The following is a 24,415-nucleotide window of genomic DNA, read 5'->3' as shown; positions in this document are numbered from 1 at the left end:
TGTGTGTGTGTGTGATGTGCCCTCCAGTGGTTTGCATGCATCTCCGTGTGTGTGTGTGTGTGTGTGTGTGTGTGTGTGTGTGTGTGTGTTTATGTGGTATGTGTGGGAGTACCTTTGCAGCAGTGTTTCTCCATGTGTTGTTATGTGTGCCTTTCCATGTCCATGTGTATCTGTGGTGTGTCCCCATATATGTGGAGTAGCTATGTGGAATGTGTGGTCTTGTGTGGTGTGCTCCTCCATGCATGGGGTCTATATATGGTGTGCATATAGTGTGTTTACTGTGTGTTGTATACCTTGGCTGCATCTGTTGTGAATGTGTGGTGTGGTTCTCCATGTGGGGTCTCCATTTATGGTGTGTGTCTGTGGTGTTCTCCCTGCGTGTGGGGTCTCCAGGTGGTATGTGTGTGCTGTTCTTTGTGTGTGGGGTCTCTGGTGTATGTGTGCCTCCCTGTGTCCTGCTTCTGTGCCCGAGGCATCCGGTGTGTGGGGTCTCTGTAGTGTATGTGGTATGTAGTGGTGTGTGTGTGCCGTGTGCCTCATGCCTCTGCATTATGTCCTGCTTCAGCGTCCAAGTCCCTCTCCCTGCGTGGGTCTGTTCCATAAGTTCTCAGATTCTCCATGGTGGCCACGTCCCGGGTCTCAGGTTGGAGGCCAGGCTCCCCACGGTCTGGCGCGGGGAGCCCGGGATTCAGGGATCCACAGTGGGCGCTGCGCTAAGGAAAGTTTCCGATCCCGGGCGAGAGATGAAGTTTTGCGGCCTAAAGCCAGGCCAATACTGCCCCCGCGCGGCGCGACGCGGCGCTGCAGGCGACCGGGGAAACCGAGGCAGAGAGGGCACCCGCGGCCCGCAGCACTCCGGGGAAACTGGGAGCCCTCGTTCTGGATCGCAGCCTGAAAGCCCAGAAAGAGAACCAAGCCAAGCTCCAGCCCAGCGCTGGGGACGCTGCTGCATCGCGCCGCAAGCCAGGTCCAGATCTACCTTTCTTCAGCCCTTCACCATCCCCAGCCCACCTGGTCCCTAAGATGACCAGCCCAGTCCAGCCCAACCCGGCTTTAGCATCCTGTCCTCTCGGTTAGACCAAGCTCCGCGGCGACTCCGAGCTGTTTCTTCACCGGCCAGCAGGTGGCGATAAAGACCTGGCCAGAGCACAAGGACAAGGCGGAAACTCCAAAGGGAAGGGAGGCTCCCAAGTTTCCTCCAGGGGCTGGGACATGGTGCGGTAGGGCACCCAGGTGTATGGAGGTGGCTAGGTTAATGCAGCAAATAAACTCTAGGAGATGGCTGCCATCTTGTCTCGGGCCACTTCCCCATGTGGCTTTGAACACTGTATCAGGCTAAGAGGGCTAAGGTTTGCCCACACACAGGGTTATTTTTCCTGGGCTAGGGTCTGGATACCCTCACCCTCTACAAGATGGTGGGCAGAGAAGCCTCTGGCACTACAGACAAGAAGGAGTTGAGTTGTTTCTCCACTGCCCCAGGCTAAGATAATGGCTGGGGGTCTACTTCAGGTGTGACTTGATCTAGGTTCGAGGTTGTGCAGTGAATTGGGCACCGGATCGGGCTGAGCCCCTGGGATGCCCTGTCCTCTCCACCTCCAATACCTCACCCTCTTCAGCTTCATCTCAGATGTGATTCCACCCTTACCTCCCCCACCCTGGAACCCCAAGTGGTCCCAAATCAGGCACCCAGAGTGGCTTGTATTGGGAGACCTAGCGATCCATCTCAGCCACCCGGGAGGTGTGTTTATTTGTGGGGTGAGGGAGCAGGCTTCTCATTGCCTGGCCTGGTCACACCCCTGGGCTGGGCCTCCAGCAGGCATCCACCTCTGAGCCTGCTGCCGGTTTGTGGACGGCAGGAGCCGGTAGCCCTTAGGGTGGCCTCTCCTCAGGACGGATTGCAGCACCAAGCTGGGCAGAAAGGACTCCTAGAGTGAGAAGGATGCCCAGCTGGGCACTGCCAAGGGGACCTCAGGGAGGAGACGGGGAGGACACAGGTCCTCCAAGGCCCAGGAGGGAGGAGACAGCCCCCCCTGCACACGCCCCCCCCCGTGGGGGGGGTCGGGTGGGAGGAGACAGCCCCCCCCCCGCGCCCGACCCTCCTCCCCGTGGGGGGGGTCGGGTGGGAGGAGACAGGTCCCCGAGGGCTCAGGTGGTTCTGCAGCTGGCCTAGCTGAAGCACAGCCCACCCACTCACTAGCAGCAGAGCAGCTAATGGCCTGGCTTAAGCACCTCCTCCCCATGGCCTTGCAGGGCTCCTCACTGAGGGAGGCTGGGCCACACAAGGCCAAGCAGTCAGCTGCCTGGGCTGCCCACCAGCTTCTGGTTCCGGGGACAGGGCAATTTGCCCACCTGCTCCATAGTGTTAGGGGTGTCCAGGAAGGTCCTGAGGCCTCCCCGTGGCCTTGGCAAGGTGGTGGCCCTGGAGATGAAGGGTAGGCGGCTGCTCATGGTGGCATCCTCAGAAAGGTAGAGCTGTGGTTCCTGAGCTGACCTGGTGGGGAGACAGGAGTCTATGGTTTTGTGACCCCGAGTCCCAGACCCATCTACAGCTTGCTTCCTCTACCCAGAGCCTCACACTCGGGGGCAGTTCCAGCACGAGGAGCCGGCCACAGTGTCTTGGGCCCTGGGACACAGGGCTCTGGGCAGACTCTCCAGCCATCTCCCGACACTTCCAAGCACCCGCTCTGACACCGACACAGCCGGCAAAGTCGTCTGCTCACATGGAAAGATATTCTGCCGGACTAGGAGAGAGAGAGAGAGGCGCAGAGTGAGTTCCCTGTCCCCTCCCCGGGGGAGGGGCCACTGACGCCCCCACCCTCTCTCCTCCCTCTGGCTGGCAAGGCTAGACAGAGCCCTGTCTCCATGGCAACCACAGGCTCCCTAGTGCCTTCTGGCTGCCTCCAGAGAAGTCCTGGGTTTTAAAACTACCTCCCGTGACTGTTGCTGCTGTTACCAAACTGTGCCCTGCCCTGTCCCTACCGCCTGCTCCAGCCTCCAATGGACCCCTTTTTCTAAAGTGGGATGGCCAGGCACCCCACCACAGAAATTCCACAGAGGATGCCAAGAATCTGCCAGAGATGGAGGGAGGGGTGTCTCAGGGTGCTTTTCCTAGAACCTGAGAGTCCCAGGGTTTGCCTCAGACAGGAAAGTCTGAGAAAGCACATGCTGAGTCCTGGTGCCACAGGGTATGGCCACAGTGCTTGGCCTGTCCTTGGATTTCTGGAACATTCTGGCCTCTATTCTAGGCTTACATGGCTCTTTCACAAACACCTTTTGCCTCAGTTTTTTCACCAATCAAATAACCAGAAGCTGAGGTGAGACGTGGCAGCAGCACATGCCTGTAATCTTAGCAGCTGGGAGGTGGAGGCAGGAGGATCAATATTGCAAGGTCATCCTTGGCTATGTAGTGGGACAGCCTGGGATACATGAGACTCTGTCTCCAAAAAGAACAATAAATCAATATAGCTAGTCCTAGGCACAAAAACTCTTAAATCCATTGGCTGAAATTATGTTTTTTTGACACACACACACACACACACACACACACACACGCACACACACACACGCACATACACGCACATACACGCACACACGCACATACACGCACACACACACGCACATACACACACACACACACACACACACACACACACACGCACACACGCACACATGCACAAAATATGACTAGCCAGAAGCTGGGCTTCTCTAACTCTTAAGTGGTAAGGTGAGGTACCGGGGGCCACTGAGGCTCAAGTACTAGGAAAGTAGGGTGTGTGGGGACTGCTTGTCTTCCTCATTATCCTGCCTGCCTCCTTACACCCAGTCAGAAATGTCAAAGGAAACAGTGTTCGCCATTGCATTCATCCCAAGTGTGGAGATGCCACTTCTGCTGGGGTTCTGAATTTCTCTGTTGGACCCTTGCAGTAGTTCTCAAGAGAACAGACTCCCTCTTCTCAGAGTCTAGACATCTGGTCAGCCTGACCCTGGGGTCTGCTTTCAAGAATTTGTCAGGAAGCTGCTTCAGGAAGCTGCTGAGGGAGTGAGAAGCTGTGCACTCTGGGGTGGCAGCAAGGAGGGCCTGGCTGCCTTTGTTTCCTGGGTCATACTCCTTGACACCACCTGCCTGATACCACTCACCTCTGCTGGCTCTCCGGGCCCCTACTGGGTCCTTGACAACCACCTTGACATCTTCTGAAAAGGTCTCTATCGGTACTTCCTCTTTGGAGTCTTCTGAACCCAGGGCCTTGCGCTAGCTAGGCAAGCGCTCTACCACTGAGCTAAATCCCCAAGCCCTCCTCTTTGGAGTCAATGGCCTACCTGGCTCCTTGAGGGTCCAGAGCCACAGCCTCTGACCTCCGCACTCCTGGCAGGAGTTTTCTGGAATTCGGGGCTCCAGAAGTAGCTTTCTGCTCACCTGCTCGGTTGCGCTCCCAATAGCGGAGTGCCGTGTCCTGCAGGGTCTCGTCGGCAAAGCGCACCCGGAAAGGACAGTAGCGTCTGCGAGGCCTGGAGCCTTCTCCAGAGGGGCTGTGAATGAGTAGAGTCTTCACTTTGGGGACCTGTGTGCTGTGGGAGATGAGAGGGTATGGGAGCTGGGGCTCCTGGAAGATCTTGGACGGGGCTGGAGAGATGCCCGGTGATTAGGAGTGTACTACTGCTCTTGCAGAAGACAGAGATTTGGTTCTAGCACCCACAACTGTCAGCTCACAACTGCCAGTGACTTCATCTCTAGGCGTATTTGAGGCCCTCTTCAGGCCTCTGCAGGCACCAGGGTGCATGTGCACACCACATCCCCCAAATCTTTGAAAGATCTGCTCTTGCTTGGTGGCAGAGGATATGCTCTAGGCACATCAGCTGGCCTTTTCCAAGGGCTTGTTCTGGCTTATAGTGTGACATGCTCTATCCCACCAAACCTGCACAGTGCCCGTGAAGCCCTGTTACTGCTCCCAGTTATAGGTGAGGAGACTGAGGCACAGAGTTCTCTGGCCCACAGCTGTCACTCAAACATCGTGCCAGAGGGCAGGATTTTGCACTCAGGAAGCAAGAGGTCCTAACAGACTGCAACCTGCCTCCTCATCTGTGAAATGGAGGTCAAGCCAGGCGCAGTGCATGTGGGACGCTTGGGAGGTAGAGGCAGGAGGATCAGCTGTTCAAGGTCATCCTCGGTTCCACAGTGAGTGCTATGTGAGATCATGCAGGGACAAATAAGTAGATAAAAATAAGGAAATCGTGGTGCCCCACCCCTTTCTCAGGACTGGCGTGAAGAGGTAGGGTGGACTGCAGGAGCTTCCTGCCGAGAGGATGCCGGGCAGAGGAAACATCTCTAGCTTCAAGCTGTCCGGGCAGTTGTCACTCTCCATTGTACCACCGAGGCCGTGTGAGCTGGGGCACACTGTCCTCAAGGCTCCACTTCTCAGTTTTCTCCTCCCGGTCATATGCTGTGTTATAGGCGGGATCATTCCGCCGTCACCGGAGCTGGGAGAGCGGAACACCCCGTGTGGGGAAGCACCTGGAACAGGGCCTGTCATGGGGTTGTGCTCCCTAAAGGGCATGGTATATTTATATGTTGTAGACAAAAAGGTTAGGCGTGTTTTCATTTCTCCCTCAGGGGCTGGGCTGCAAGCTTGGTTACTTGGTCACTCGGAAATGACCCATTGCATTTTCACCTTGGGCACACACATAATTTACACATCTGTACCCACTTATCCTGTGTCATCTTTTTGTGAAGGCAGAGGGTGTGTTTCTCATCTGTCCATCAAAGAGCCACGCAGCTGGGATGACTAGGGCAGAACCTGGCTGTAGGTGTTTGGGCTCACTTAGGCCACAGTTGGCTGCACACAAACCTCATCTCTGTCCTGGCCACAGGGCCAAACTTAGGCATCTCCTAGCTCTGCCTGCCAGTGTGAGATCATAGCTTCCCTGCCTAGGGAAGATCACTGGAGTGATCTAATGTACCAAGGGAATGTTACATACAAATAAGTGTCCAATTCTAGTCTATGTTTTTTTTTGTAATGATTTACTTATTTTTGTTTTGTGTGCATTAGTGTTTTTCCTGCATGTATGTCTGAGTGTTGGATCTTACAGACAGTTGTGAGCTGCCATGTGGGTGCTGGGAATTGAAGCCAGGTCCTCTGGAAGAGCAGCCAGTGCTCTTAATGGCTGAGGCATCTCTCCACCCTCCTAGTCTCTACTTTGATCCTGGAGAACGTGTCAGAAAGGGTTCTGAGGCTCACAGAGAAATGCGTAGTGATCCATTAGTATTGTCTGCCATGGGTACAGATGGAACAGTAACAATATGCTTGCTGTGTATGCGTGCTCTCGGTCCAGTTGTCCCTCCTTCCCTAAATTAACTTATTGAGACAGAGTCTCACTGCATAGTCCTGGCTGTCCTGGAAGTCACTATGTAGACCAGGTTGGCCTCCAGCTCACAGAGTTGCCTGCCTCTACCTCCTGAGTGCTGAAACTAAAAATGTGCCACCACTAGGGCTAAAGAGATGGATGGCTCAGCAGTTAAGAGCACTGGCTGCTCTTCCCAAGGTTCTGAGTTCAATTCCCAGCACTGTGGCTCACAACCATCTGTAATGAGATCTGATGCCCTCTTCTGGCATGCAGGCATACATGCAGACAGAGCACTCATACCTAAAAAAACACATAAAGAATTTTTTTTTTAAAGACCACCCGGCCACACCCAGGTCTCTAGTCCTTAAACTCCCAGACAGTGCTCTTCACCCTTGTTCTAGCCTGTTTAAAAGCTGTTGTCTCTTTCCCATCTCCATTAAGAGCTCTCTAGCATCCAGGTTGAGGGAAGCATCATTAGTGCCCCAGGATCTTCCTTCCTTCCATTTCTCTGTCTTTCTGCTAGTATTTAATACACAGTAAAACGTCACAAACGGGTAACGATAGGATACGAGAGAAGGATGCAGCCGTGGGATTTATGACAGCCTCTGAGCTGAAGGGCTGAATCTCAGGGTGGGGAGCTGGCTGCTGATACAGATGTGTAAGCTTGCGGGTAGCTTTATTACTCGGGAGAGGCGATCGGCGCCTGGGTTTATAAGTGAATGAAAGGATAGTTATTGCGCAGCTATAACTAGGGAGAATTTGTGAACAGATAGAAATCTGACTGTCTGGGGGCAGTTACAGGTTCATGGCCAATAGATGCCCCTGATGGATAGATGTATGAGATATTCACAATAACTTCTCGTTCTTGGCTAAGGTGCATGCAAGGATGGATAGGTGAATGGATCAATGGATACATGGTAAATCCATTAGTGAATGACTAGAAACGAGGGAGCAAAGGAATGCCTTACTGCTCCCGCTCCCGTGACTCATGGGTTGGGGAGATGAGATGCCTCAATGGGCAAAGGTGATTGACAGGTAAGCCTAGCGACCCCTGTCCGCCCCCCACCCCCCACACATGAAGGTGGAAGGAGAGAGTCAGCTCCACAAAGCTATAGCATATGTGTGTATTCACAACTACTACTCACGGGTTGGCCTTTCTGGCTGTGATGAATTCACTTCTTGGGGGCCCCAGGGTAGCCTTCTCTTTAAAACTGTCCTCTGAGTGCAATGATTGGTCCCTTGAAGACAAAGAGGTCACAGCTGATGGGAGCAGAGCCCCACTTGGGTAGCAACCCCTCCTTGACCAAGAAGGTATGTCCACTTACCACAGGTCTGGGAGGAATGAGCAGCTGGGACACAAATCTTGGTAGTGCTCTGATGCACCCTTGGGGTACTGTGGCGCTGAGGGTGCTGGGAGGGCAGAAGAGGAGAGGGAAGAAAAGGAGAAGGGGGAAGAGGAGGAAAGCCCAGTGAGCTGGAGATGGTCCTCACTGGGGGCCCTAGTCTCCACCCCACCCCACCCCACCCGCGTTCCCGCGGCCTCACGGTGCGCCTCCGGCTCCGCGCTCTTGGCGCGCAGCTGGTGCAGGAAGTCGCGGAACTTGGTGGGCAGAAACTTTCCCAGCAGCCCGCCGAAGGTGTCAGGGTTGTCGCGGGTCGCGGGCTGCCGTGTCTCCCGAGCCCCCGCCCCGCGGGCCCCGGCTCCCCGGGCCCCCGCCCCCCGGGCCCCGGCTCCCCGGGCCCCCGCCCCCCGGGCCCCGGCTCCCCGGGCCCCCGCCCCCCGGGCCCCCGCCCCCTGGGCCGTGCCAGACCGCAGCAGCGGCGGCAGCAGCAGCGCGCGCAGAGTCCCGCGGCCCCGCGGCCCGTACGGGATCCCGGGGGACAGGTAGGGCAGGCGCTCGCAGTCCTGCCACCACATGCCGGCTGATTCTCGCCCGGTACGGAGGTCGGGCATGAACAGCCGGGGCAGCAGCGGAGTACGGCGGCGAGGGGAGGCCCCGTTGGGACACCCCCTGGGCTCGTAGGCCGGGGTCTCCGCGGCGGGCTGGCGCCGTGACATCGTAAGTCCGAGCTCAGCTCAGGATATCTTCGCGCCTGGGGGACGCGCGGGGGCGAGCGGGACCGCGGGGAGGTCGCGCGCCAGCCCGCAGGCCATAGCGCCGGGTAGGGGCAGCGGAGCTGGCTCCTCGGGCAGGACCATCCCCTGCTGTGTCCGCTCCCTGCTGTGCCCGCGCGCAAAGACGGTGACGGCGGGAACGCCAGCCCTTTGGGGGCGGCTGTGACGTTGACGTGAGCTAGTACACGCCGGGCGCCTAGCACAGTACGGGGCGCGGGCACCTGCCGGCCCAAGACCGCCTTTCTTATCATTTAGCACAGTTGGGAGAGGGTTTGCCTAGAATGTGCGAGAAATTGAGCCGTGGCGGCCAATGCCTGTGATCCCAGAATTTGGGAGGCAGAGGCTGGAGAGATGGATCAGTGAGAGGATGAGGGTTCGATTCCCAAAACCTACAGGACAGTTTTCAACCTCCGGTTCCAGGGGGATTAGCACCCTCTTCTAGTCTCCGAGGGCACCAGGCACCACGTGGTGCACAGCCATGTAGGCAAAACACTTATACACATAAAATTTATTTTTTCTCCTAAATTTAAGGCTATTGCCAGGCGGTGATGGTGCACACCTTTAATCCCAGCACTTGGGAGGCAGAGGCAGCTGTGTCTCTGTGAGTTCCAAGACAACTAGGGCTACACAGAGAAACCCTGTCTTGAAAAACAATAAAATTCAAGATTATTGCTGGGTGTGGTGGCGCATACCTTTATCTCCAGCACTTGGGAGGCAGAGGCAGGAGGATCTCTGAGTTTGTGGCCAGTCTGGTCTACATACAAATTCCAGACCAGCTGGGGCTACATAGTAAGAACCTGTCTCAAAATTAACAAAAAATACACTCAGAGTTGTTCTTGGCTGCATACCGAGTTCAAGGTCAACCTGGGTTGAGTGAGACCCTGTCTCAAAAATATATCATGATTTGGAATTCTGTCTCTGCTCTGCTCCTTATTAGCCGTGAGGTCTGGACAACCAGAAAATTTCTCCCAGTCAGTTCTCAGGACTACAGAATAGGGCACAGCCTGCACCTGCCTCTCTGTTCATTTATTTTGAGGAAGGGTCTCCCTACCTGGCACAAGCTGGCCCAGATGCCATTATCCTCCTGCCTCTGTTTTCCAGGCTCTGGGGTCACAAACCTGGGCTACCACCTGCAGCTCACACATGCCTGAAAGCCATGGAGGAAAGAGGCCTAGGAGGGCTGGAGCTCCAAAGGTTGTAGAATTCCATGCGGGTCTGGCAGCCTGCTCTCAGAATTGGAACAAGCTGCAAATACATGTGACTTTCTCCCACCTCCTAGCCTAGCCTCTAACGGTGCGTCTGGGGAGGAGCCAAGACCATTTTTACTGCCCCTCCCCAGTGTTGGGGATGAGACAGGGCCTGGCAGGGCCTGCTGTAGCGTAGACCAGTGTTCCACCATCAAGCCACATCCACAGTCAAGACACATTTTGAGCAAACTCCCAATTAGGGAGGAAAGCCCAGTTATCCTTCAGCTGACACTGGACGGGGGTGGGGGGGGTGGGGGCTGGGGGGGGTTGGGGCAGTCTCCAGGCCTGCTTTTTCCCCAAACGTATCCTATGCTCAGACTGTTATCAGTTCTAAACACACTCACCGTGTGTGGTTCGCTGGGTGAGGCCCTGGAAGGTCCTGGGAGTTTAGAGCCCCCCAACAGGTGGGCTATTTGCTGGGAGAACCCATCTTCCTACCTGCTGCCTCTGGCAGCCCCTCCCAGGTACCTGCAAGTCTTCTTGGAGTCATTGTGATCCGCTCTCACCCATAGACACTGGGGAGCAATAGGCACTGTGGCCTGGGGACTAGGGTGGGGCTGGTATGCCCTGGATGTCAGGGCCACACCCACAGAGGTCTTGGCACTTCTGGCCAGGGCAGCCATGCTTAATCCAGAGACTAGGCCAGGTTCAGCCACTCTTGCAGACCCAGAGTGGCTATACTTGGCTGAGCTGGAAGGGGAGGGCTTCCTGTCAGTCCTACTCTCAGAGGACAGTAAGAACACAATGGGTCTGGAAATCCAAGAACCAAGGTCAAGTTCATGTTCTGCTTCTCTTAGCTGTGTGATGCCAACAGGTTTCTTCTTCCTGGGAGTTCCATGAGCCAATAGGACAGAGAGACGGACAAGCCAGTGAGTCATGGTTGGGAGAGAGCTGGAGGAAGCCCATGGGAATGTAGAACTCAGGTTGGGGGATGAGGATTCAGTTGAGACAAGTATTCCCAGGTATAATTTTATAATTTAAAAAAATGAGTACCGCTCACATGTGTAGAAGAGGCATCGTGAAACATGTATTCCATTTTCTGTAACATGCTTCAGAGGGATGGAGGCACACATTTCCTCAGGAAATAAAGTGGGGGAGATAAACTTTCTTATTTATTTATTTATTTATTTATTTATTTATTTATTTATTTATTTATCTATCTCTATCTATCTATCTATCATCAGCTTGATACATACAGTACAAATTCTTATCCTAATAGTGAAATGTGTCACTGAAGCTTGCCCAGTGAGTAAAACCAAAACTTACTATAAGCCACAGTCATCCTAGGGTCCCCCCTGCTGTATAGCGTCCCTGGTTCTGTGGGTTGCAGTCTGATTGTTCTTTGCTTTATATCTAGAATCCACTTATGAGTGAGTACATACCATGTTTGTGCTTCTGGGTTTGGGTTACCTCACTCAGGATGATATTTTCTAGTTCCATCCATTTGCCTGCAAATTTCATGCTGTCATTGTTTTTCTCTGCTGAGTAGTCCTCCATTGTGTATATGTACCACATTTTCTTAATCCATTCTTCAGTTGACTGGGCATCTAGGTTTAAACTCCTTTCTTTTTTGTTATTTTTTTTTCTAAGACAGGGTCTCCTTAGCTCTCGATGACCTTGAACTTCTGATCCTTCTACCAGGTGAAAGGTGCCTCCACCTCCTGGGAGCTCGGGTTTGCATGCACAGCTGCACCTGGGTTCACGTGATGCTGGGGGATCAAACCCAGGGCTTCGTGCATGCCAGGCAATCGCTCTACCGACCGAGCTACATCACTATTGTGTAATTATTGGAAATTATGAGTATAGGTGTGTATCTGTGTGTGGACACGTGCACATGGGTGCAAGTGCACTTGGAGGCCACAAGTGGGCAGTGGATCCTCTGGAGTTGGAGTTACAGGGGGTTGTGAGACTCCCAATGCTTGTGCTGGAGACCGAAGTCAGATTTTCTGCAAGAGTAGTGTGTGCTCTTAACTTGCTTTTTTTGAGCAGCTCCAAACCTGCTTCTTCTTCTTAATAATAATAATAATATTAATAATAATTTTGAGACAGGCTCTCACTACATAGCTCTGGTTGTCCTGAAACTCACTATATAGAACAGGCTGGCCTCGAACTCATAAGAGATCTGCCTGCCTCTGTCCCATGAGTGCTGGGATTAAAGGCATGCACCACCACACCTGTGGCCCAATCTGAATTTTTTAAAAGAAATTTTACTTTTTACTTATTTATTTTTTATTTTCTTTGTGTGTGTGTCTTTTGAGTCCAGAAGGGGTCAGATTGCCTGGGAACTGAATTCTACATATCTGGAAAAGAAACAAACATTCCTCCCTCTCCCCAAAACAAGGCTTCTCTGTGTAGCTCTGGCTGTTGTGGAACTCACTCTGTAGACCAGGCTGGCTTTGAACTCAGAGATCTGCCTGCCTCTGTCTTCTGAGTGCTGGGATTAAAGGCATGTGCCACCACCACACCTGCAGCAAGCACTCTTAACTGCTGAGCCCCAAACCATCTCTCCATCCCCTTGGCTTTTGTTTTTGTTTCTGAGATGAGATCTCAGGCTATGGTGATATATTGTGTACCCTAATAAAATTTGTCTGAAGATCAGAGAACAGAACAAGCCACTAGATTAAACATAGATGCCAGGCAGTGGTGGCATACACCTTTAATCTTAGCACTCGGGAGGCAGAGATCCGTCTGGATCTCTGAGTTCAAATCCACCCTGGATTACAAGAGATTGATTCTGTCTAGGAGAGAAATAGAGCCAGGCAGTGGTGGCACACACCTTTAATTCCAGCACTTGAGATCTCATGCCTTTTCTACCAGTATTTGGGAAGCACACATGCCTTTAATCCCAGCACTAGGAAGGAAGTAATATGGCTGGGCGGGAGAAAGGTATATAGGGCACGAGGAGACAGGAACTAAAGCTTTCGGCAACAGAGGATTCGTGGAGTTGGCGAGGTGAGACGTGGCAGTAGCTTGTTCCTTTGTCTCTCTGATCTTGCAGTATTTACCCCAATAGCTGGATCTGGGTGTTTTATTAAAAGACCATTTAGCAATTTGAGCAACAGTGGGCTGGTGTTCAATTTATTACATGTGAGAGGATGACCTTTAACCTCTGGCCTTCCTGCCTCCCTCCCCCCAAATGCTAGGACTGTAAGCGCTCTCCAGTGCATGGTGGTGAATAGCTCTTGAAATTATTGAAACCAGGTATGACCTAGAATAGTCCAGAGCAGATATCAAATAACATGTACACAAATTTAGGATGGGGGTTCAACTGTGGGTGTGGTTTTTCAGCCTCCCAAGTCTCCATAGCTTTTAACATACACATTGGGTGTGGTAGTGCATTCTTTTAATCCCAGCATTCCAAAGACAGGAGGATCACTATGAATTTCGGGCCTAGCAAGTCGCTGACTTTTGAGAACATAAAGGCAGACACAACATTAAGCACCTCCTGTATGCAGAGCCTAGGGGAGGCATTATAGATATGTCTGACATCAGGATGTTGGCCGCCAGAGGTGAGCTTAAGGTGACAATATTGTCATCGCTTTCACTGCCTAGGGGCCCACTGCAAACGCTGGGCTGAAGCCTGAGCCCGCAAATGCTACATTGAACCCTCAGAGCATAGTGGCTGAATCCTTACATCCACCAGTCAGAAAAGGCGACTAGAGCCGGGCGGTGGTGGCGAACAACTTTAATCCCAGCACTCGGGAGGCAGAGCCAGGAGGATCTCTGTTTCGAGGTTTCGAGGCCAGCCTGGGCTACAGAGTGAATTCCAGGAGAGGCGCAAAGCTACACAGAGAAACCCTGTCTCGAAAAACCAAAAAAAAAAAAAAAAAAAAAAAACGACTAGAACTGAGGTTAAAGGTTTGCATGTATCAAGCTCATCTTTCACACTGCTTCAAGACTGCTGCAGAATGTCTATGAATGGATAGGGAAGGGCAGTCCTCTGGAGGGAAACTTCCAGATTTCTGCTTCCTTGCCTCTATCAAAGCTGTTTCTTTTTCTTTTCTGTGTTGGTGTATTAAGATACTAGCCAAGATGGGTGGATTTGAGCAACAATGGTCTTTATTCCACTTTTAAAGTGGAAAACTCTCACAAACGCTGGTTTTTAAGAATCCAGCCTTGCCGGACGGTGGTGGCCCACGCCTTTAATCCTAGCACTCGGGAGGCAGAGCTAGGCGGATCTCTGTGAGTTCGAGGCCAGCCTGGGCTACAGAGTGAGTTCCAGGACAGGCTTCAAAGCTACACAAAGAAAGAAAGAAAGGAAGAGAGAGAGAGAGAGAGAGAGAGAGAGAGAGAGAGAGAGAGAGAGAGAGAGAGAGAGAGGGAATCCAGCCTTGTGGCCCATGTAGCATGCCTGTAACCCCAGCAACCGCGAATCTGATGCAGAAGGATCGCGGACTTTAAGGCCAGTACTCAGTTACGTAGTCACTCTGTCTCGAAAGAAAGAGATACATCCTTAAGTAAACTGGTGCACGTACTTAGTTCGAGAGATATCAGCTGCGGATCCTTCATCTTGAAGTCCAGGAAGGCCTTCCGTGTAGGCAAAAACCTGGGTTAGGACCCCGCGGGATGGGGCCATCAGGAGAGCAGTGAGCTGACAGTGTGGCGGGTGACCTGGCCGTGGAGAGGGGCGAGCTAGCGATGGGGAGGGGCGAACTGACTGTGGGGCAGGACTGTCTGGTCGTGTGGCAGAGCGAGCAGGCCGTGGGGAGGGGCGACTGGGCGTGGGAGGGGCGACTGGGCGTGGGGGGGGCGACTGGGCGTGGGGAGGAGTGAGCTGGATGTGCCAGGTGAGCTGGCCGTGGGGCGGGGCGAGCTGGCTGTGGGGCGGGGCCATCTGGCTGTGGGGCGGGGCGAGCTGGACGTGGAGAAAGGCGAGTTGGCTTTGGGCGGGGCGGTCTGGAGGTGGAGCCGGTGAGCTGGCGGTGGGACTCGGCGATCTGGCCGTGGGGAAGGGCTATCCGCCTGTGGGGAGGGGTGAGCTGGCCGTGGGCGGGGTGAGCTGGCCGTGGGCGGGGTGAGCTGGCCGTGGGGCGGAGCGAGCTTGAGTCCACGCCCCTCCAGGCTCGGGGAAGTGACGTGTGCGGACAAAGGCAGAGGCCGCGAGGTGTCTGGTCCGGTAGAGTGGTGGCGGCTGCCGTGGGCTCTCGTCCTTGCCATCCTTCTCGCTTCACCCTTGTCTCTCGGATCCCGAGAGCCTCCTGCCCGGGTGAGTAGCGCGAGGTTGGCGGAGGGGACGTGGTCAAGGAGGGAAGTGCTCACCCCAACTGCCCAAAGTGGTAAGGCCCGATCGTCAAGTGACCCGGGCCTGCCCCACGTGTGTGTCCCGGAGAAGTCCACCGACCAGACCTGGGCAACGACTGTGGTGACCACGGATCGGGTTAGAGGAAGCCACGTTGTCGGAGGCTGGCAATCTCGCCTCTAAGCCAATGAAAGGCCCTTTCCAGTCCTCAGTTTCCCCTCCGAGATAAGAAAGCAGCTACTGCGAGGCTGGTGAGGGGAGTTGGCGCCGTACTCGGCCCACGTCCTCGTGGTTAAGTGCCCAGTTGCACAGGTTGCTATCATGTTTAATTAGTCCAGCTCTGGCCGACACAGCGACAGTCGTGAGCCCTTGGGGCCAAGGTCAGCTTTTTCTGCGGGGAGACTGCCATCTCGAATAGCCCAGGCTTTGCTGCTCCACCAACTGTGTAATCATTTTGGTCTTTTATCCTTTTGATAAGGGTTTGAAACAGCTGGTGTCGGAGGCCCTGACGGGGGTGGTGTAGCCGATGGCAGTGATGCATGCATGGGATGGTCACCCAGTGAGATGGGAGGGGCCACTAGGAGGGCCCAGAACTACATAAGAAGCCTGGATCCTGACCTTAGTTGTGGCTCCTGTTTCCTCTATGGTGTTTTAAGGCACATCATGTCCTGTAGCATGCTGGTTTTCCTGTCTCTAAACTGGAGGGGGGGAGGTGATGTTGCGAGTGTTGGAGGTTCTTGTGGAATGCTCTGCTGGAAGCCGGAAGCCATAGGATCAGGAGAGCAGAGTCTTCAACTGTGAGTTAGTTCTGGGTGTACAGGGAGGGAGAGCTTGTGTTTGTCTCTTCCAAATTGATCATCAGTTTCACTGGTCACATGACCTCATAGAACCTTCCTAGGGTCTATGGGTTTGGGGTTTTTTTAACACATTTTCCTCACTTGATCTTCTTAAGAATTGTGTTTGAAAGCTGGGCGGTGGTGGCGCATGCACACGGGAGCCAGAGCCAGGCGGATCTCTGTGAGTTCGAGGCCAGCCTGGTCTACAGAGCGAGTTCCAGGACAGGCTCCAAAGCTACACAGAGAAACCCTGTCTCGAAAAACCAAAAAGAAAAAGAAGAAGAAAAGAAAGAAAGAAAGAAAGAAAGAAAGAAAGAAAGAAAGAAAGAAAGAAAGAAAAAGGAAGGAAAGAAGGAAAAAGAAAGAAAGAGAAAGAGTTTGAGATTTTTAAGAAATATTTTATTTTTATATTCGATTATGTGTATATGGGGGCCTGTACATGTGAGTGCAGGGACCTTGGAGGCCAGAAGAGGGCATTAGATCACAGGAGCTGGAGTTACTGCCGGTTGTGAGCAACCCAAAGTGAGATGCTGAGAAGAGCAGCCAGTGCTCACAGCTGAACCATCTCACCAGCACCTCCTTTGAGACCTAAAAGCTCAAGAGGGTCTATGCTGTGGATCACCTGACTTCTCAGAGGCACATTTAATCACCACAGCCTTTCCATGAAGTTCAGTGTCACTGTCCTCATTGAATAAAAACAAAGAGCCAAGCAGTTGTGATGCACATCTTTAATCTCAGCAGTCCCAGGCAGAGGCAGGCAGATCTCCGAGTTCGAGGCCAGCCTGGTCTACACAGTGAGTTACAGGATAGCCAGAGATACATAGCAAGACCCTGTATTGAAGAAACAAACAAAAGCATTTGGTTTGTTATTTGTTCATTTATGTAGTCTGGCGAGGTGAGGCCTGTGAGGTGAGGGCTGTGCTGTGCATCTGCTTCGTTGAGTAGTTTCTTCCTTTAATTTGTGATACAGTGTCTCATGTAGTCTAGTCTGGCCTCAAAGTCACTTTGTAGCCAAGGATGACTTTGAACTTCTGACCCTCCTGCTTTCACCTCTGGAGTACTGGGATGACAGGTATGCACCACCATGTCCACTTTTTGGGGTACTGAGGCTTGAACCCGGGGCTTTGTGCATATCAGGCAAGCACTCAGACCAACTGAACTGTCTTTGTTTTTTTGAAACAGGGTCTCACTGTGTAATTCAGGCTAGTCTTGAACGGTCTTCCTGCCTCAGCCTCCTGAATGTTAGGAATACAGGCGTGTAATACACCATACCCAGCTAAGTGTCCTATCTAAGCTTACACAGCTGGTGAGGAGAGCCAAGAGTCAGGTCCAGTTCACAAATGAGGGCCATTTGTTGTTTTGACAGGCTCTCACTCTGTAGACCAGACTGGCTTAGAGAGATCCGCCTGCCTCTGCCTCCCGAGGACTGGGATTAAAGGCGTGCGCACCCCTGCCCGGCGGCTCCTTTTTGTTTGTTTTTTGTTTTTGTTTTTTTTTTGAGACAGGGTTTCTCTGCAGACCAGTTTGGCCTTGAACTCAGGGATCTACTTGTCTCACTCAACCTCTAGAATGTTAGGATTAAAGGCAGGTGCCACCACACCTGACACGTTTTTAGCCTGTATTGAAACCTTTTATGGTGCGTGGTGGTGGTGGTGGTGGTGCCTGGTGGTGCCTGGTGGTGGTGGTGGTGGTAGGGTTGGTAGTGGTGGTAGTAGCAGTGGTGGTGCACACCTTTAATCCCAGCACTTGGGAGGTAGAGGCAGATGGATCTCAAAAAAACAAAAAGACAACAAAACGCCAGCCTTGTATAGTTGCAGTCAGCCTCCCGACCTTCTCTGTCTCTCCCTCTCCCCTTTCTGCTCCACACCCCACCCCCACCCCCACCCCACCCCCAGAGCACTCTGCTATTTTCACAGGTCCAGCTGCCGTCTGTCTACACAGATCTAGAGCAGGCCCCGCCCACCAGGCTTCGGGAGGGACGCTGGGACTTTAGGCAGGTTTGTTGATTCTGCCTCCAGTTGCATTCAGCCTTTTTCATTGGAATGTCACAGAGTGTGGTGACAGTAAAGGCCTCTGGTGACAATTCCTACCTCATTTTCTTCCCTGGGTCCTGGAGTGGGAGGTGGCTGGATGACTCCAACTTCAGACTGTACAAGTGACAGTCTCTCATGAGCAAGAGGCCTGTCTTCCCATGAGCTAGCCTAACATACGCACATAGCCACACTTTCCTTACCCTTCCTACCCATGGCCATGCAGTTTCATGTTGTAGGGGGATGTTTTTCTTTTTTGATTTTCGAGACAGGGATTTTCTATGTAGCCCTGCCTGTCCTGGAACTCACTCTGTAGACCATGCTGGCCTCGAACTCACAGAGACTCTATCTCTCGAGTGCTGGGACTAAAGTCGTGCACCGTCTCTATCACCACTACCGCCTGGCTGGGGGTGGGGGATGCTTTTCTTGATGTCCCTAATTCTCAGGAGCCTTCAGGCCACTCAGCAGACATGTTCGGACAGGGTCTTCACGAGTCAGCTGTAAGAGCAAATCAGCCCTGGCTTTGCATTTCCTGGCCTGGATGTGCTCTGCTTCCCCACTCCGACCCCCAGCTGCTTCCTAGAAGGAAGGGGAGTCCTGTAAATTAGACTTTTCAAGAGACTTTGGCATTTAAAGGAATTATGCCATAGGCTTTGAGTAAAGAAAAAAAAAATGGTGTTGGTGATAGCCCGAAGTGTCATCTGTTTTGGGTGGCATAGGATCCTCCAAAAGTGAGAAATGGCCACAGCTGCGTATGCTCACTCAGTCATTCTACCCCCAGCTAGCAAGTGTCCTTGACTCCAGCACCGTGCAAGGGTGTGCCAGGTCATGGCCCTATGGGACCTGGAAGTGAGCAGAGTGGCAGGTAGAGCACCTTCCTTCTGTGGTGGGCTCCAGTTTTCCTGTTCGTCTGGTAAGAAGCAAAGTTCATGTTGGATGCCTGTGTGCTGCATGGGCCACAAGCAGAGCTCTGAGGTCGTCATCTAGTGTTGAAGAAGACAGCTTTGAACAGCAAGCTGAAAATGTTCTTAGGACTCACAGGTAGCAAGGGGCATGGCTGGTTGCTGGGCCAGCATTGAACTGGTACAGTATGGAAGAAGACTGAATGTCGCCGAGCTGGTGGTTGCTAGGGCTCTGGAACATAGTTGCTATGGTGCCTGGAGAAGCACCTGGCAGCCCACTTGTCCCAGATCATCCTGTAAGTCCCCAACCAGGTGCACAGTGACGTTCAGGCTGGTGTTTCCTGTCCAGTCTGGCTCTCTAGTCACAGTATGGTTCTGCTTGCAGAGGTGGTGGTCCGGGAGACTGACAGGTCTTCACGTTCCTTTGTGGGCCAGACACTTCACAGCTGAAGGCTGCCACTGTCTTCCCTGGGTCACGGTGAAGCATGCCACTGTCTTCCCTGGGCCAGTGCTGCCGCTGGTGGGGCATTGTGGTAAAGGAGTGTGGTATTTAGAACCAAGGTCTCCAGCCTGTTACTCCAAGGGCCCCTTGGGGGTGCAGGATGGCAGTGTGTCCCCCTTTGGCCCCCAACCACTGTAATAAAGCGCAGTTGTGCTCAGGGGCTGGTGACAAATGGGGCCACTTTGCTTGTGTTTCCTTCTCCTTCCAGGCACAAAAGTACTTAGCAGAGACCTCCCAGCAGCCCACGGGGCCCCTTGTGGTGGGGGCCTTTTCTTTGCTCACTGGGTTTACTCTTCTGTTCCCGGATTCCCATGTTGACAGTCGGTGTTGAGCTGTGACTCTGGTGCTCAGCGACACTGCCTATCATAGTGGGACCCAGGTGGGTGGGCTGAGAAGCTGCCAGGCTGGCCATGTTCCTGAGGGATCCCAGCCTTCTCTCTGACTCTCCAGGCTCTGCCCTGGGGGTGAGACACTGTTGCCTCTAGAGAGCCTCTGTCATTACCCATCAGACATGGCGCTGGGGACCCCGGTGGTGAAGTGTGAGCTGCAGGGTCCTGTCCCATGAATCCAGTGTTCTAGTGGAGACCCTTAAGTTCAGGACAGCATCGTGGAAACAAGCTGCCCGTGTGGGAAGAGTAGTGAGTGCATGGGCTCCTTGACCTTCCATGCGCCCAGGTTTCCTTTTCTGCCCAGTGGGTAATGGTGGTATCTACTCTGGGGGAAAACATGGGTGCTGGCAGTGCCTGGGCAGCGGCCAACACTATCACCCCTGCTGCTGCTACTTGTCCTGTGTCTTTTAGCACAGCCACTGTGGTATCCACCGCGTGACGCCCTCAGGCTAGTTCTGGGTGCTTCCTTATGCACTGCAAGTTTAGGATTAGTTTGAGACTGAGAGCTTCATGAGCAGCTACTCAGCCAGCATGCACTGGCAGGCTGCAGTTCAGGGCTGGTCCTCTGCAAAGGTCTTCCTCTTCCTCGGCTTCTCATCCACCAGCACTCTGGCCCTGTCTGCCCATGCCAATTTCACTGTGCCGGCGCAGCCTGCCCCCCTTTCGGAAAGGAGTCCTTTAGAGCCTGCACAAGGCTCTTGAGGTGGAGAGCTTGCCTAGTGGTGTAAGGCCTGCATTCCATCCCCAGTACCGGAAGCGACAGGGATCCCTCCATTGAGTGTTCCCAGCCTTTATGAAGCCACGCCGAGACGGAGGAGGCTTGTTTCCTGTTTAGCTGCTTCCTGTTTTCCAGTCCTCCTGGACCATGAACATCAGATCCTTGCAGTAGCTGGGACAAGGGCCAGCCACTGCTGACTGTTGTGATCCTGTGTCCTCCACAACACAAGGCCAAGCTGCTGTGGGTGTCGCCAACTCAGTGTCACTTTGCTGAAGGGCAGGCTGGACCAGGGCTGGACCAGGGCTGGACCAGGGCTGGACTATGGCTTTATGGTTCCCTCAGCTCTGTTCCTAGATTTTTCCTCAGCTACCTGCAGTGTTCAGGAGCTCAGGGCTCCTCATGACACTCTTGCTAAACCTTCCACCTGATTCTTTCTCCTCAGTTAGCCAACTCTCGCTCATCCGTCCCTGTCGGCACCGTCCTGTGTTCCTTCCCCGGGGATGCCTCCCCTGATTCTTAGTGACCTCCTTACTGTGGGGGTCCTGTGCGTGCCTCGCTCCTGCCTGTTGCTTCCTGGGACACAGCTTGGCACCTGGCAGAGACCCTGCTCTGGAATGAAGGGCTGGCCCTCCCTGAACTGTCCACTTGCCACTGAGGAACAAGAGAGGCATGATGGAGGTTGCTCAGGCCTCTAGCAGAAGGCCTGGGACCCTACTCTGGGTCCTTTGCCTGTCCTGAGATTGTAGGTCATCAAGTCAAGAGTCACATAGCTTCAGGAACCAGACACCAGGCTACAGGGCCCCTTGCTTTGGTAGTTTTGCAAAATGTCTGGGGTGCTGGGCTGTCATCCAAGAAGTAGATGTCTGTTTAGGTGGCTGGACGTTGCTTTCTCCAGACAGCCTCACACAGTATCCTAGAGGCTTCGTGCCGTCCAGTGCCCTGATCATTCTTCCTCTTCCTCCTTCAGAGGAGCAGAGCTGTGGCTGGTGACAGCATAGCTGGTGACATCATGACAAGCGAGGTGATTGAAGATGAGAAACAGTTTTATTCCAAGGCCAAGACCTACTGGAAGCAGATCCCGCCCACGGTGGACGGCATGCTTGGGGGGTATGGCCACATCTCCAACATCGACCTCAACAGCTCCCGGAAGTTTCTGCAGAGGTTTTTAAGGGTAGGCAGGTCTGATGTCCTCTCCAGGAGAGGCTGTGGCTCTGGTGGGGCAGTGTGGGGAGCCACATCCACATACCACACTGCAGGTTCTCTGGCCATCTGTTGGTGGCTGCCACCAAGGCCCTGAAGAGCTGGGTCGGGTGGTGATTGGGTGGGACGTGTGGTGGACTGTGAGTTTTGTCTCTGGGCCATGAGTCAGGAGCTGGCCATGCACTGGGGACTCAGTAGTGCCCAAACTGAGCAGTCTGGGAACAGCCCCTACTGGGCCTAAGGGTGCAGGGCTGTGGGTGGTGACTGTCCTCCCGTCTCAGCTTGTTGCAGCACAGGGCGAGCCCTGCAGGAAGCCCTCACCCTTCCTCCACACCCCCACGCCCCCATCGGCCATCTTCCCATGATGCTCTGCTTGCATTTTTGCAACCTTAGCACTGCCACCCGGGGGCTCTGGAGTGAAAGGAGACTACGCCTGTTTCCCTGGCTGTCACCTTGAAGTAGAAGCTGCCTTCAGCCTTAGAAAGAGTTCCACCTGCCCTCCCATGATAGGCCAGAGCAGTAGCCTGATTCTGCTTCCTGGGACTCAGGAGAAGGGCCCTGTAGTGGTGGTGCCCGTGGGTCATATGCTGCCCTGTGTTTTAGGAAGGACCGAACAAGACGGGGACTTCCTGTGCCCTAGACTGTGGCGCTGGCATTGGAAGGATCACCAAGCGCCTGCTGCTGCCGCTCTTCAGGGTGGTGGACATGGTGGACGTGACAGAGGACTTTCTGGCCAAAGCCAAGACCTACCTGGGGGAAGAGGGCAAGAGGGTGAGGAACTACTTCTGCTGTGGGCTGCAGGACTTCAGCCCAGAGCCCAACTCCTATGACGTGATCTGGATCCAGTGGGTGATAGGTAAGAGTCCCCTTGCCGGTCCCCAGGCTCGCCACGGCCCCCGCCACTCGGGTGCCCCACCAGCCTGGGAAGGATTTATTCTTTTTAAATTCTTAGGAGCCAGAGAAGTGGCTCAGCAGTTAAGAGCACTGGCTGTTCTGGCAAAGGACCTGGGTTTGGTTCATGGTACCCACATGGTGGCTCATGGCCATCTTCAACTATAGTTGTAGGGCATCCTGTGCCGTCTTCTGGCCTCAGTAGACATCAGGCACACACAATGCAAATACATACATGCAGGCCAAACACCCATATCCATGAAAAGTAAAAATAAATTAATTAAATAAAAAAATAATTTAGAAGGATATTTTTCAGCGTTTCTCATGTGTAGCCCTGGCCATTCTGGAACTCACGAGATTTGCCTGCCTCTGCCACCTGAATGCTGGGATTAAAGGTGTGTACCATCACACCCGGTTAGAAAGAATTGTTTTGTTTTGTTTTTGAGATAGGGTTTCTCTGTGTAGCCCTGGCGGTCCTGGAACTCTTTGTAGACCAGGCTGACCTCAATTTCTCAGATCCATCTGCCTCTGCCTTCCAAGTGCTGGGATTAAAGGTGTGCGCCACCATTCCCAGCTTAGAAAGAATGTTTTGAAGATTTAAACAGTTTATATATGAGTGCCTGCATGGCTGTGTACCATGTGTGTGCAATACCCATGGAGGCCAGAAGACGGCATCAGATTCCTCCAGAGTTGTGAGCTACCATGTAGGTGCTGGGAACGGAATCATCATCCTCTAGAAGAGCAGTCAGTGCTCTTAACCCAAGTCATCTATCTCTCCAGCCCCTAAATTCTCACCTTTTATTGTGACACCCTCCCCACCCCCAATCTCCTTATGTAGCTTAGATTGGCCTTGAACTCAAATCCTCCTGCCAAGTGATGGAGTCACAGGGTGCACGGCCAGGCCAGGGTTTTTTAAGGAAATGGCAGTGGGGGGGGGGTGCCCATGTGGTCTCACAACACATCTGGACTGCTGTGCACAGGCTGCTGATACTGTAGCAGGAGGTCTCGTCATGAGGAGCCGTGAGCACCCCTGTGGACACTGTGGGCCTGGTCCTTCCGTTTGGGAGCTCCACCTTCAGACCTAGGAAGTGGGGGTAGTGTACTGTGCAGCTGTCCGGAGGGCGCCTGGCCAAATCCCTGCTTCTGACTCGGTGTATATGCTTTTGTGTGAATGACTTCAGAACTCCGGCCTCTGACATGAAACAGGGTTTAAAGTAGACTCCAGCTTGCTGGGGCCGTGCTGAGGGTGCAGACACACACACGTATGTGCCCACACCCTTCTCTTCTCCCCAGGCCACCTGACAGATCAGCACCTGGCTGAGTTTCTGCGCCGCTGCAAGCGGGGCCTGCGACCCAATGGCATCATCGTCATCAAAGACAACATGGCCCAGGAGGGTGTGATCCTGGACGATGTGGATAGCAGTGTGTGCCGTGACCTCGAGGTGGTCCGCCGGATCATCCGTAGTGCAGGCCTCAGCCTCCTGGCCGAGGAGCGCCAGGAGAACCTGCCAGATGAAATCTACCACGTCTACAGCTTTGCCCTGAGATGAGGCCAGGGCCAGAGCTGGGGGCCAGCGGCTGACGGGCCCCTAGACACACCTGCCATCCACCTTTGACTCCAGTGGGGAGGGACAAGCCCTGGGAAGGTGTGCTGTGGACTGGGGCAGTACACCCGTCACTCCAAGGCACCCGGGCAACTCCCCACGAGGCATATGGAAAGCTGAGTTGCCACCCACAGGACTGGCTGCCAAGACTTGAAGTGTGTGAACTGCTGACCCAGGACAGTCACACACGGTGCCTGCCGGATGGCACCACTTACAGGAATGGTCACAGTCCCTGTAGTAAGGGGAGGTTCCCTCCCTCGCCTCTTCAGCTCCTTGGGAGCTCCTGACAGGCATTTGTGGTCAATAAACGGGTGAACCCTGTTCTCAAATGCCCCAGGTAGTCTGGAGTGATGCTGTGTGTGGGGGACGCGTGTCAGATCACCTGAAAGTGCCCAACTGTCA

The 24,415-nt window shown here is 53.7% G+C and overlaps 2 protein-coding genes across 6 annotated transcripts; one reads left to right on the top strand and one right to left on the bottom strand.

The window, feature by feature from the left end:
• Positions 1-1,729: 1,729 nt before the first annotated feature.
• Positions 1,730-8,399, bottom strand: CUNH9orf50 (chromosome unknown C9orf50 homolog). Its single transcript, XM_052723554.1, has 8 exons — positions 8,117-8,399; positions 7,885-8,011; positions 7,665-7,749; positions 7,485-7,577; positions 4,415-4,527; positions 2,576-2,741; positions 2,350-2,491; positions 1,730-1,925 (listed from the first exon to the last, which is right to left on the bottom strand). The coding sequence occupies exons 1-8, from the start codon at positions 8,396-8,398 to the stop codon at positions 1,773-1,775; spliced, it is 1,161 nt and encodes a 386-aa protein (XP_052579514.1). The 5' UTR covers position 8,399; the 3' UTR covers positions 1,730-1,772.
• Ntmt1 (N-terminal Xaa-Pro-Lys N-methyltransferase 1) lies at positions 8,287-24,346 on the top strand. Of its 5 annotated transcripts, XM_052723549.1 has the most exons (5): positions 14,729-14,908; positions 17,694-17,774; positions 21,286-21,489; positions 22,122-22,374; positions 23,703-24,346. In XM_052723549.1, the coding sequence occupies exons 3-5, from the start codon at positions 21,328-21,330 to the stop codon at positions 23,957-23,959; spliced, it is 672 nt and encodes a 223-aa protein (XP_052579509.1). In that variant the 5' UTR covers positions 14,729-14,908; positions 17,694-17,774; positions 21,286-21,327; the 3' UTR covers positions 23,960-24,346. The 5 variants fall into 5 exon arrangements, with proteins under 5 accessions (XP_052579510.1, XP_052579509.1, XP_052579508.1 ...); XM_052723550.1 differs by lacking the exons at positions 14,729-14,908; positions 17,694-17,774 and adding an exon at positions 8,287-8,399; XM_052723548.1 differs by lacking the exon at positions 17,694-17,774 and having other exon boundaries at positions 14,732-14,908.
• Positions 24,347-24,415: the final 69 nt, after the last annotated feature.

The sequence above is a fragment of the Peromyscus californicus genome, unplaced genomic scaffold, assembly GCF_007827085.1.
Source record: "Peromyscus californicus insignis strain IS unplaced genomic scaffold, ASM782708v3 Scaffold_7__1_contigs__length_154581171, whole genome shotgun sequence".
In the NCBI taxonomy this organism is placed as follows: domain Eukaryota; kingdom Metazoa; phylum Chordata; class Mammalia; order Rodentia; family Cricetidae; genus Peromyscus; species Peromyscus californicus.
Note: the sequence above shows the minus strand (reverse complement) of the source record. Positions and strands in the feature narration are given on the sequence as shown.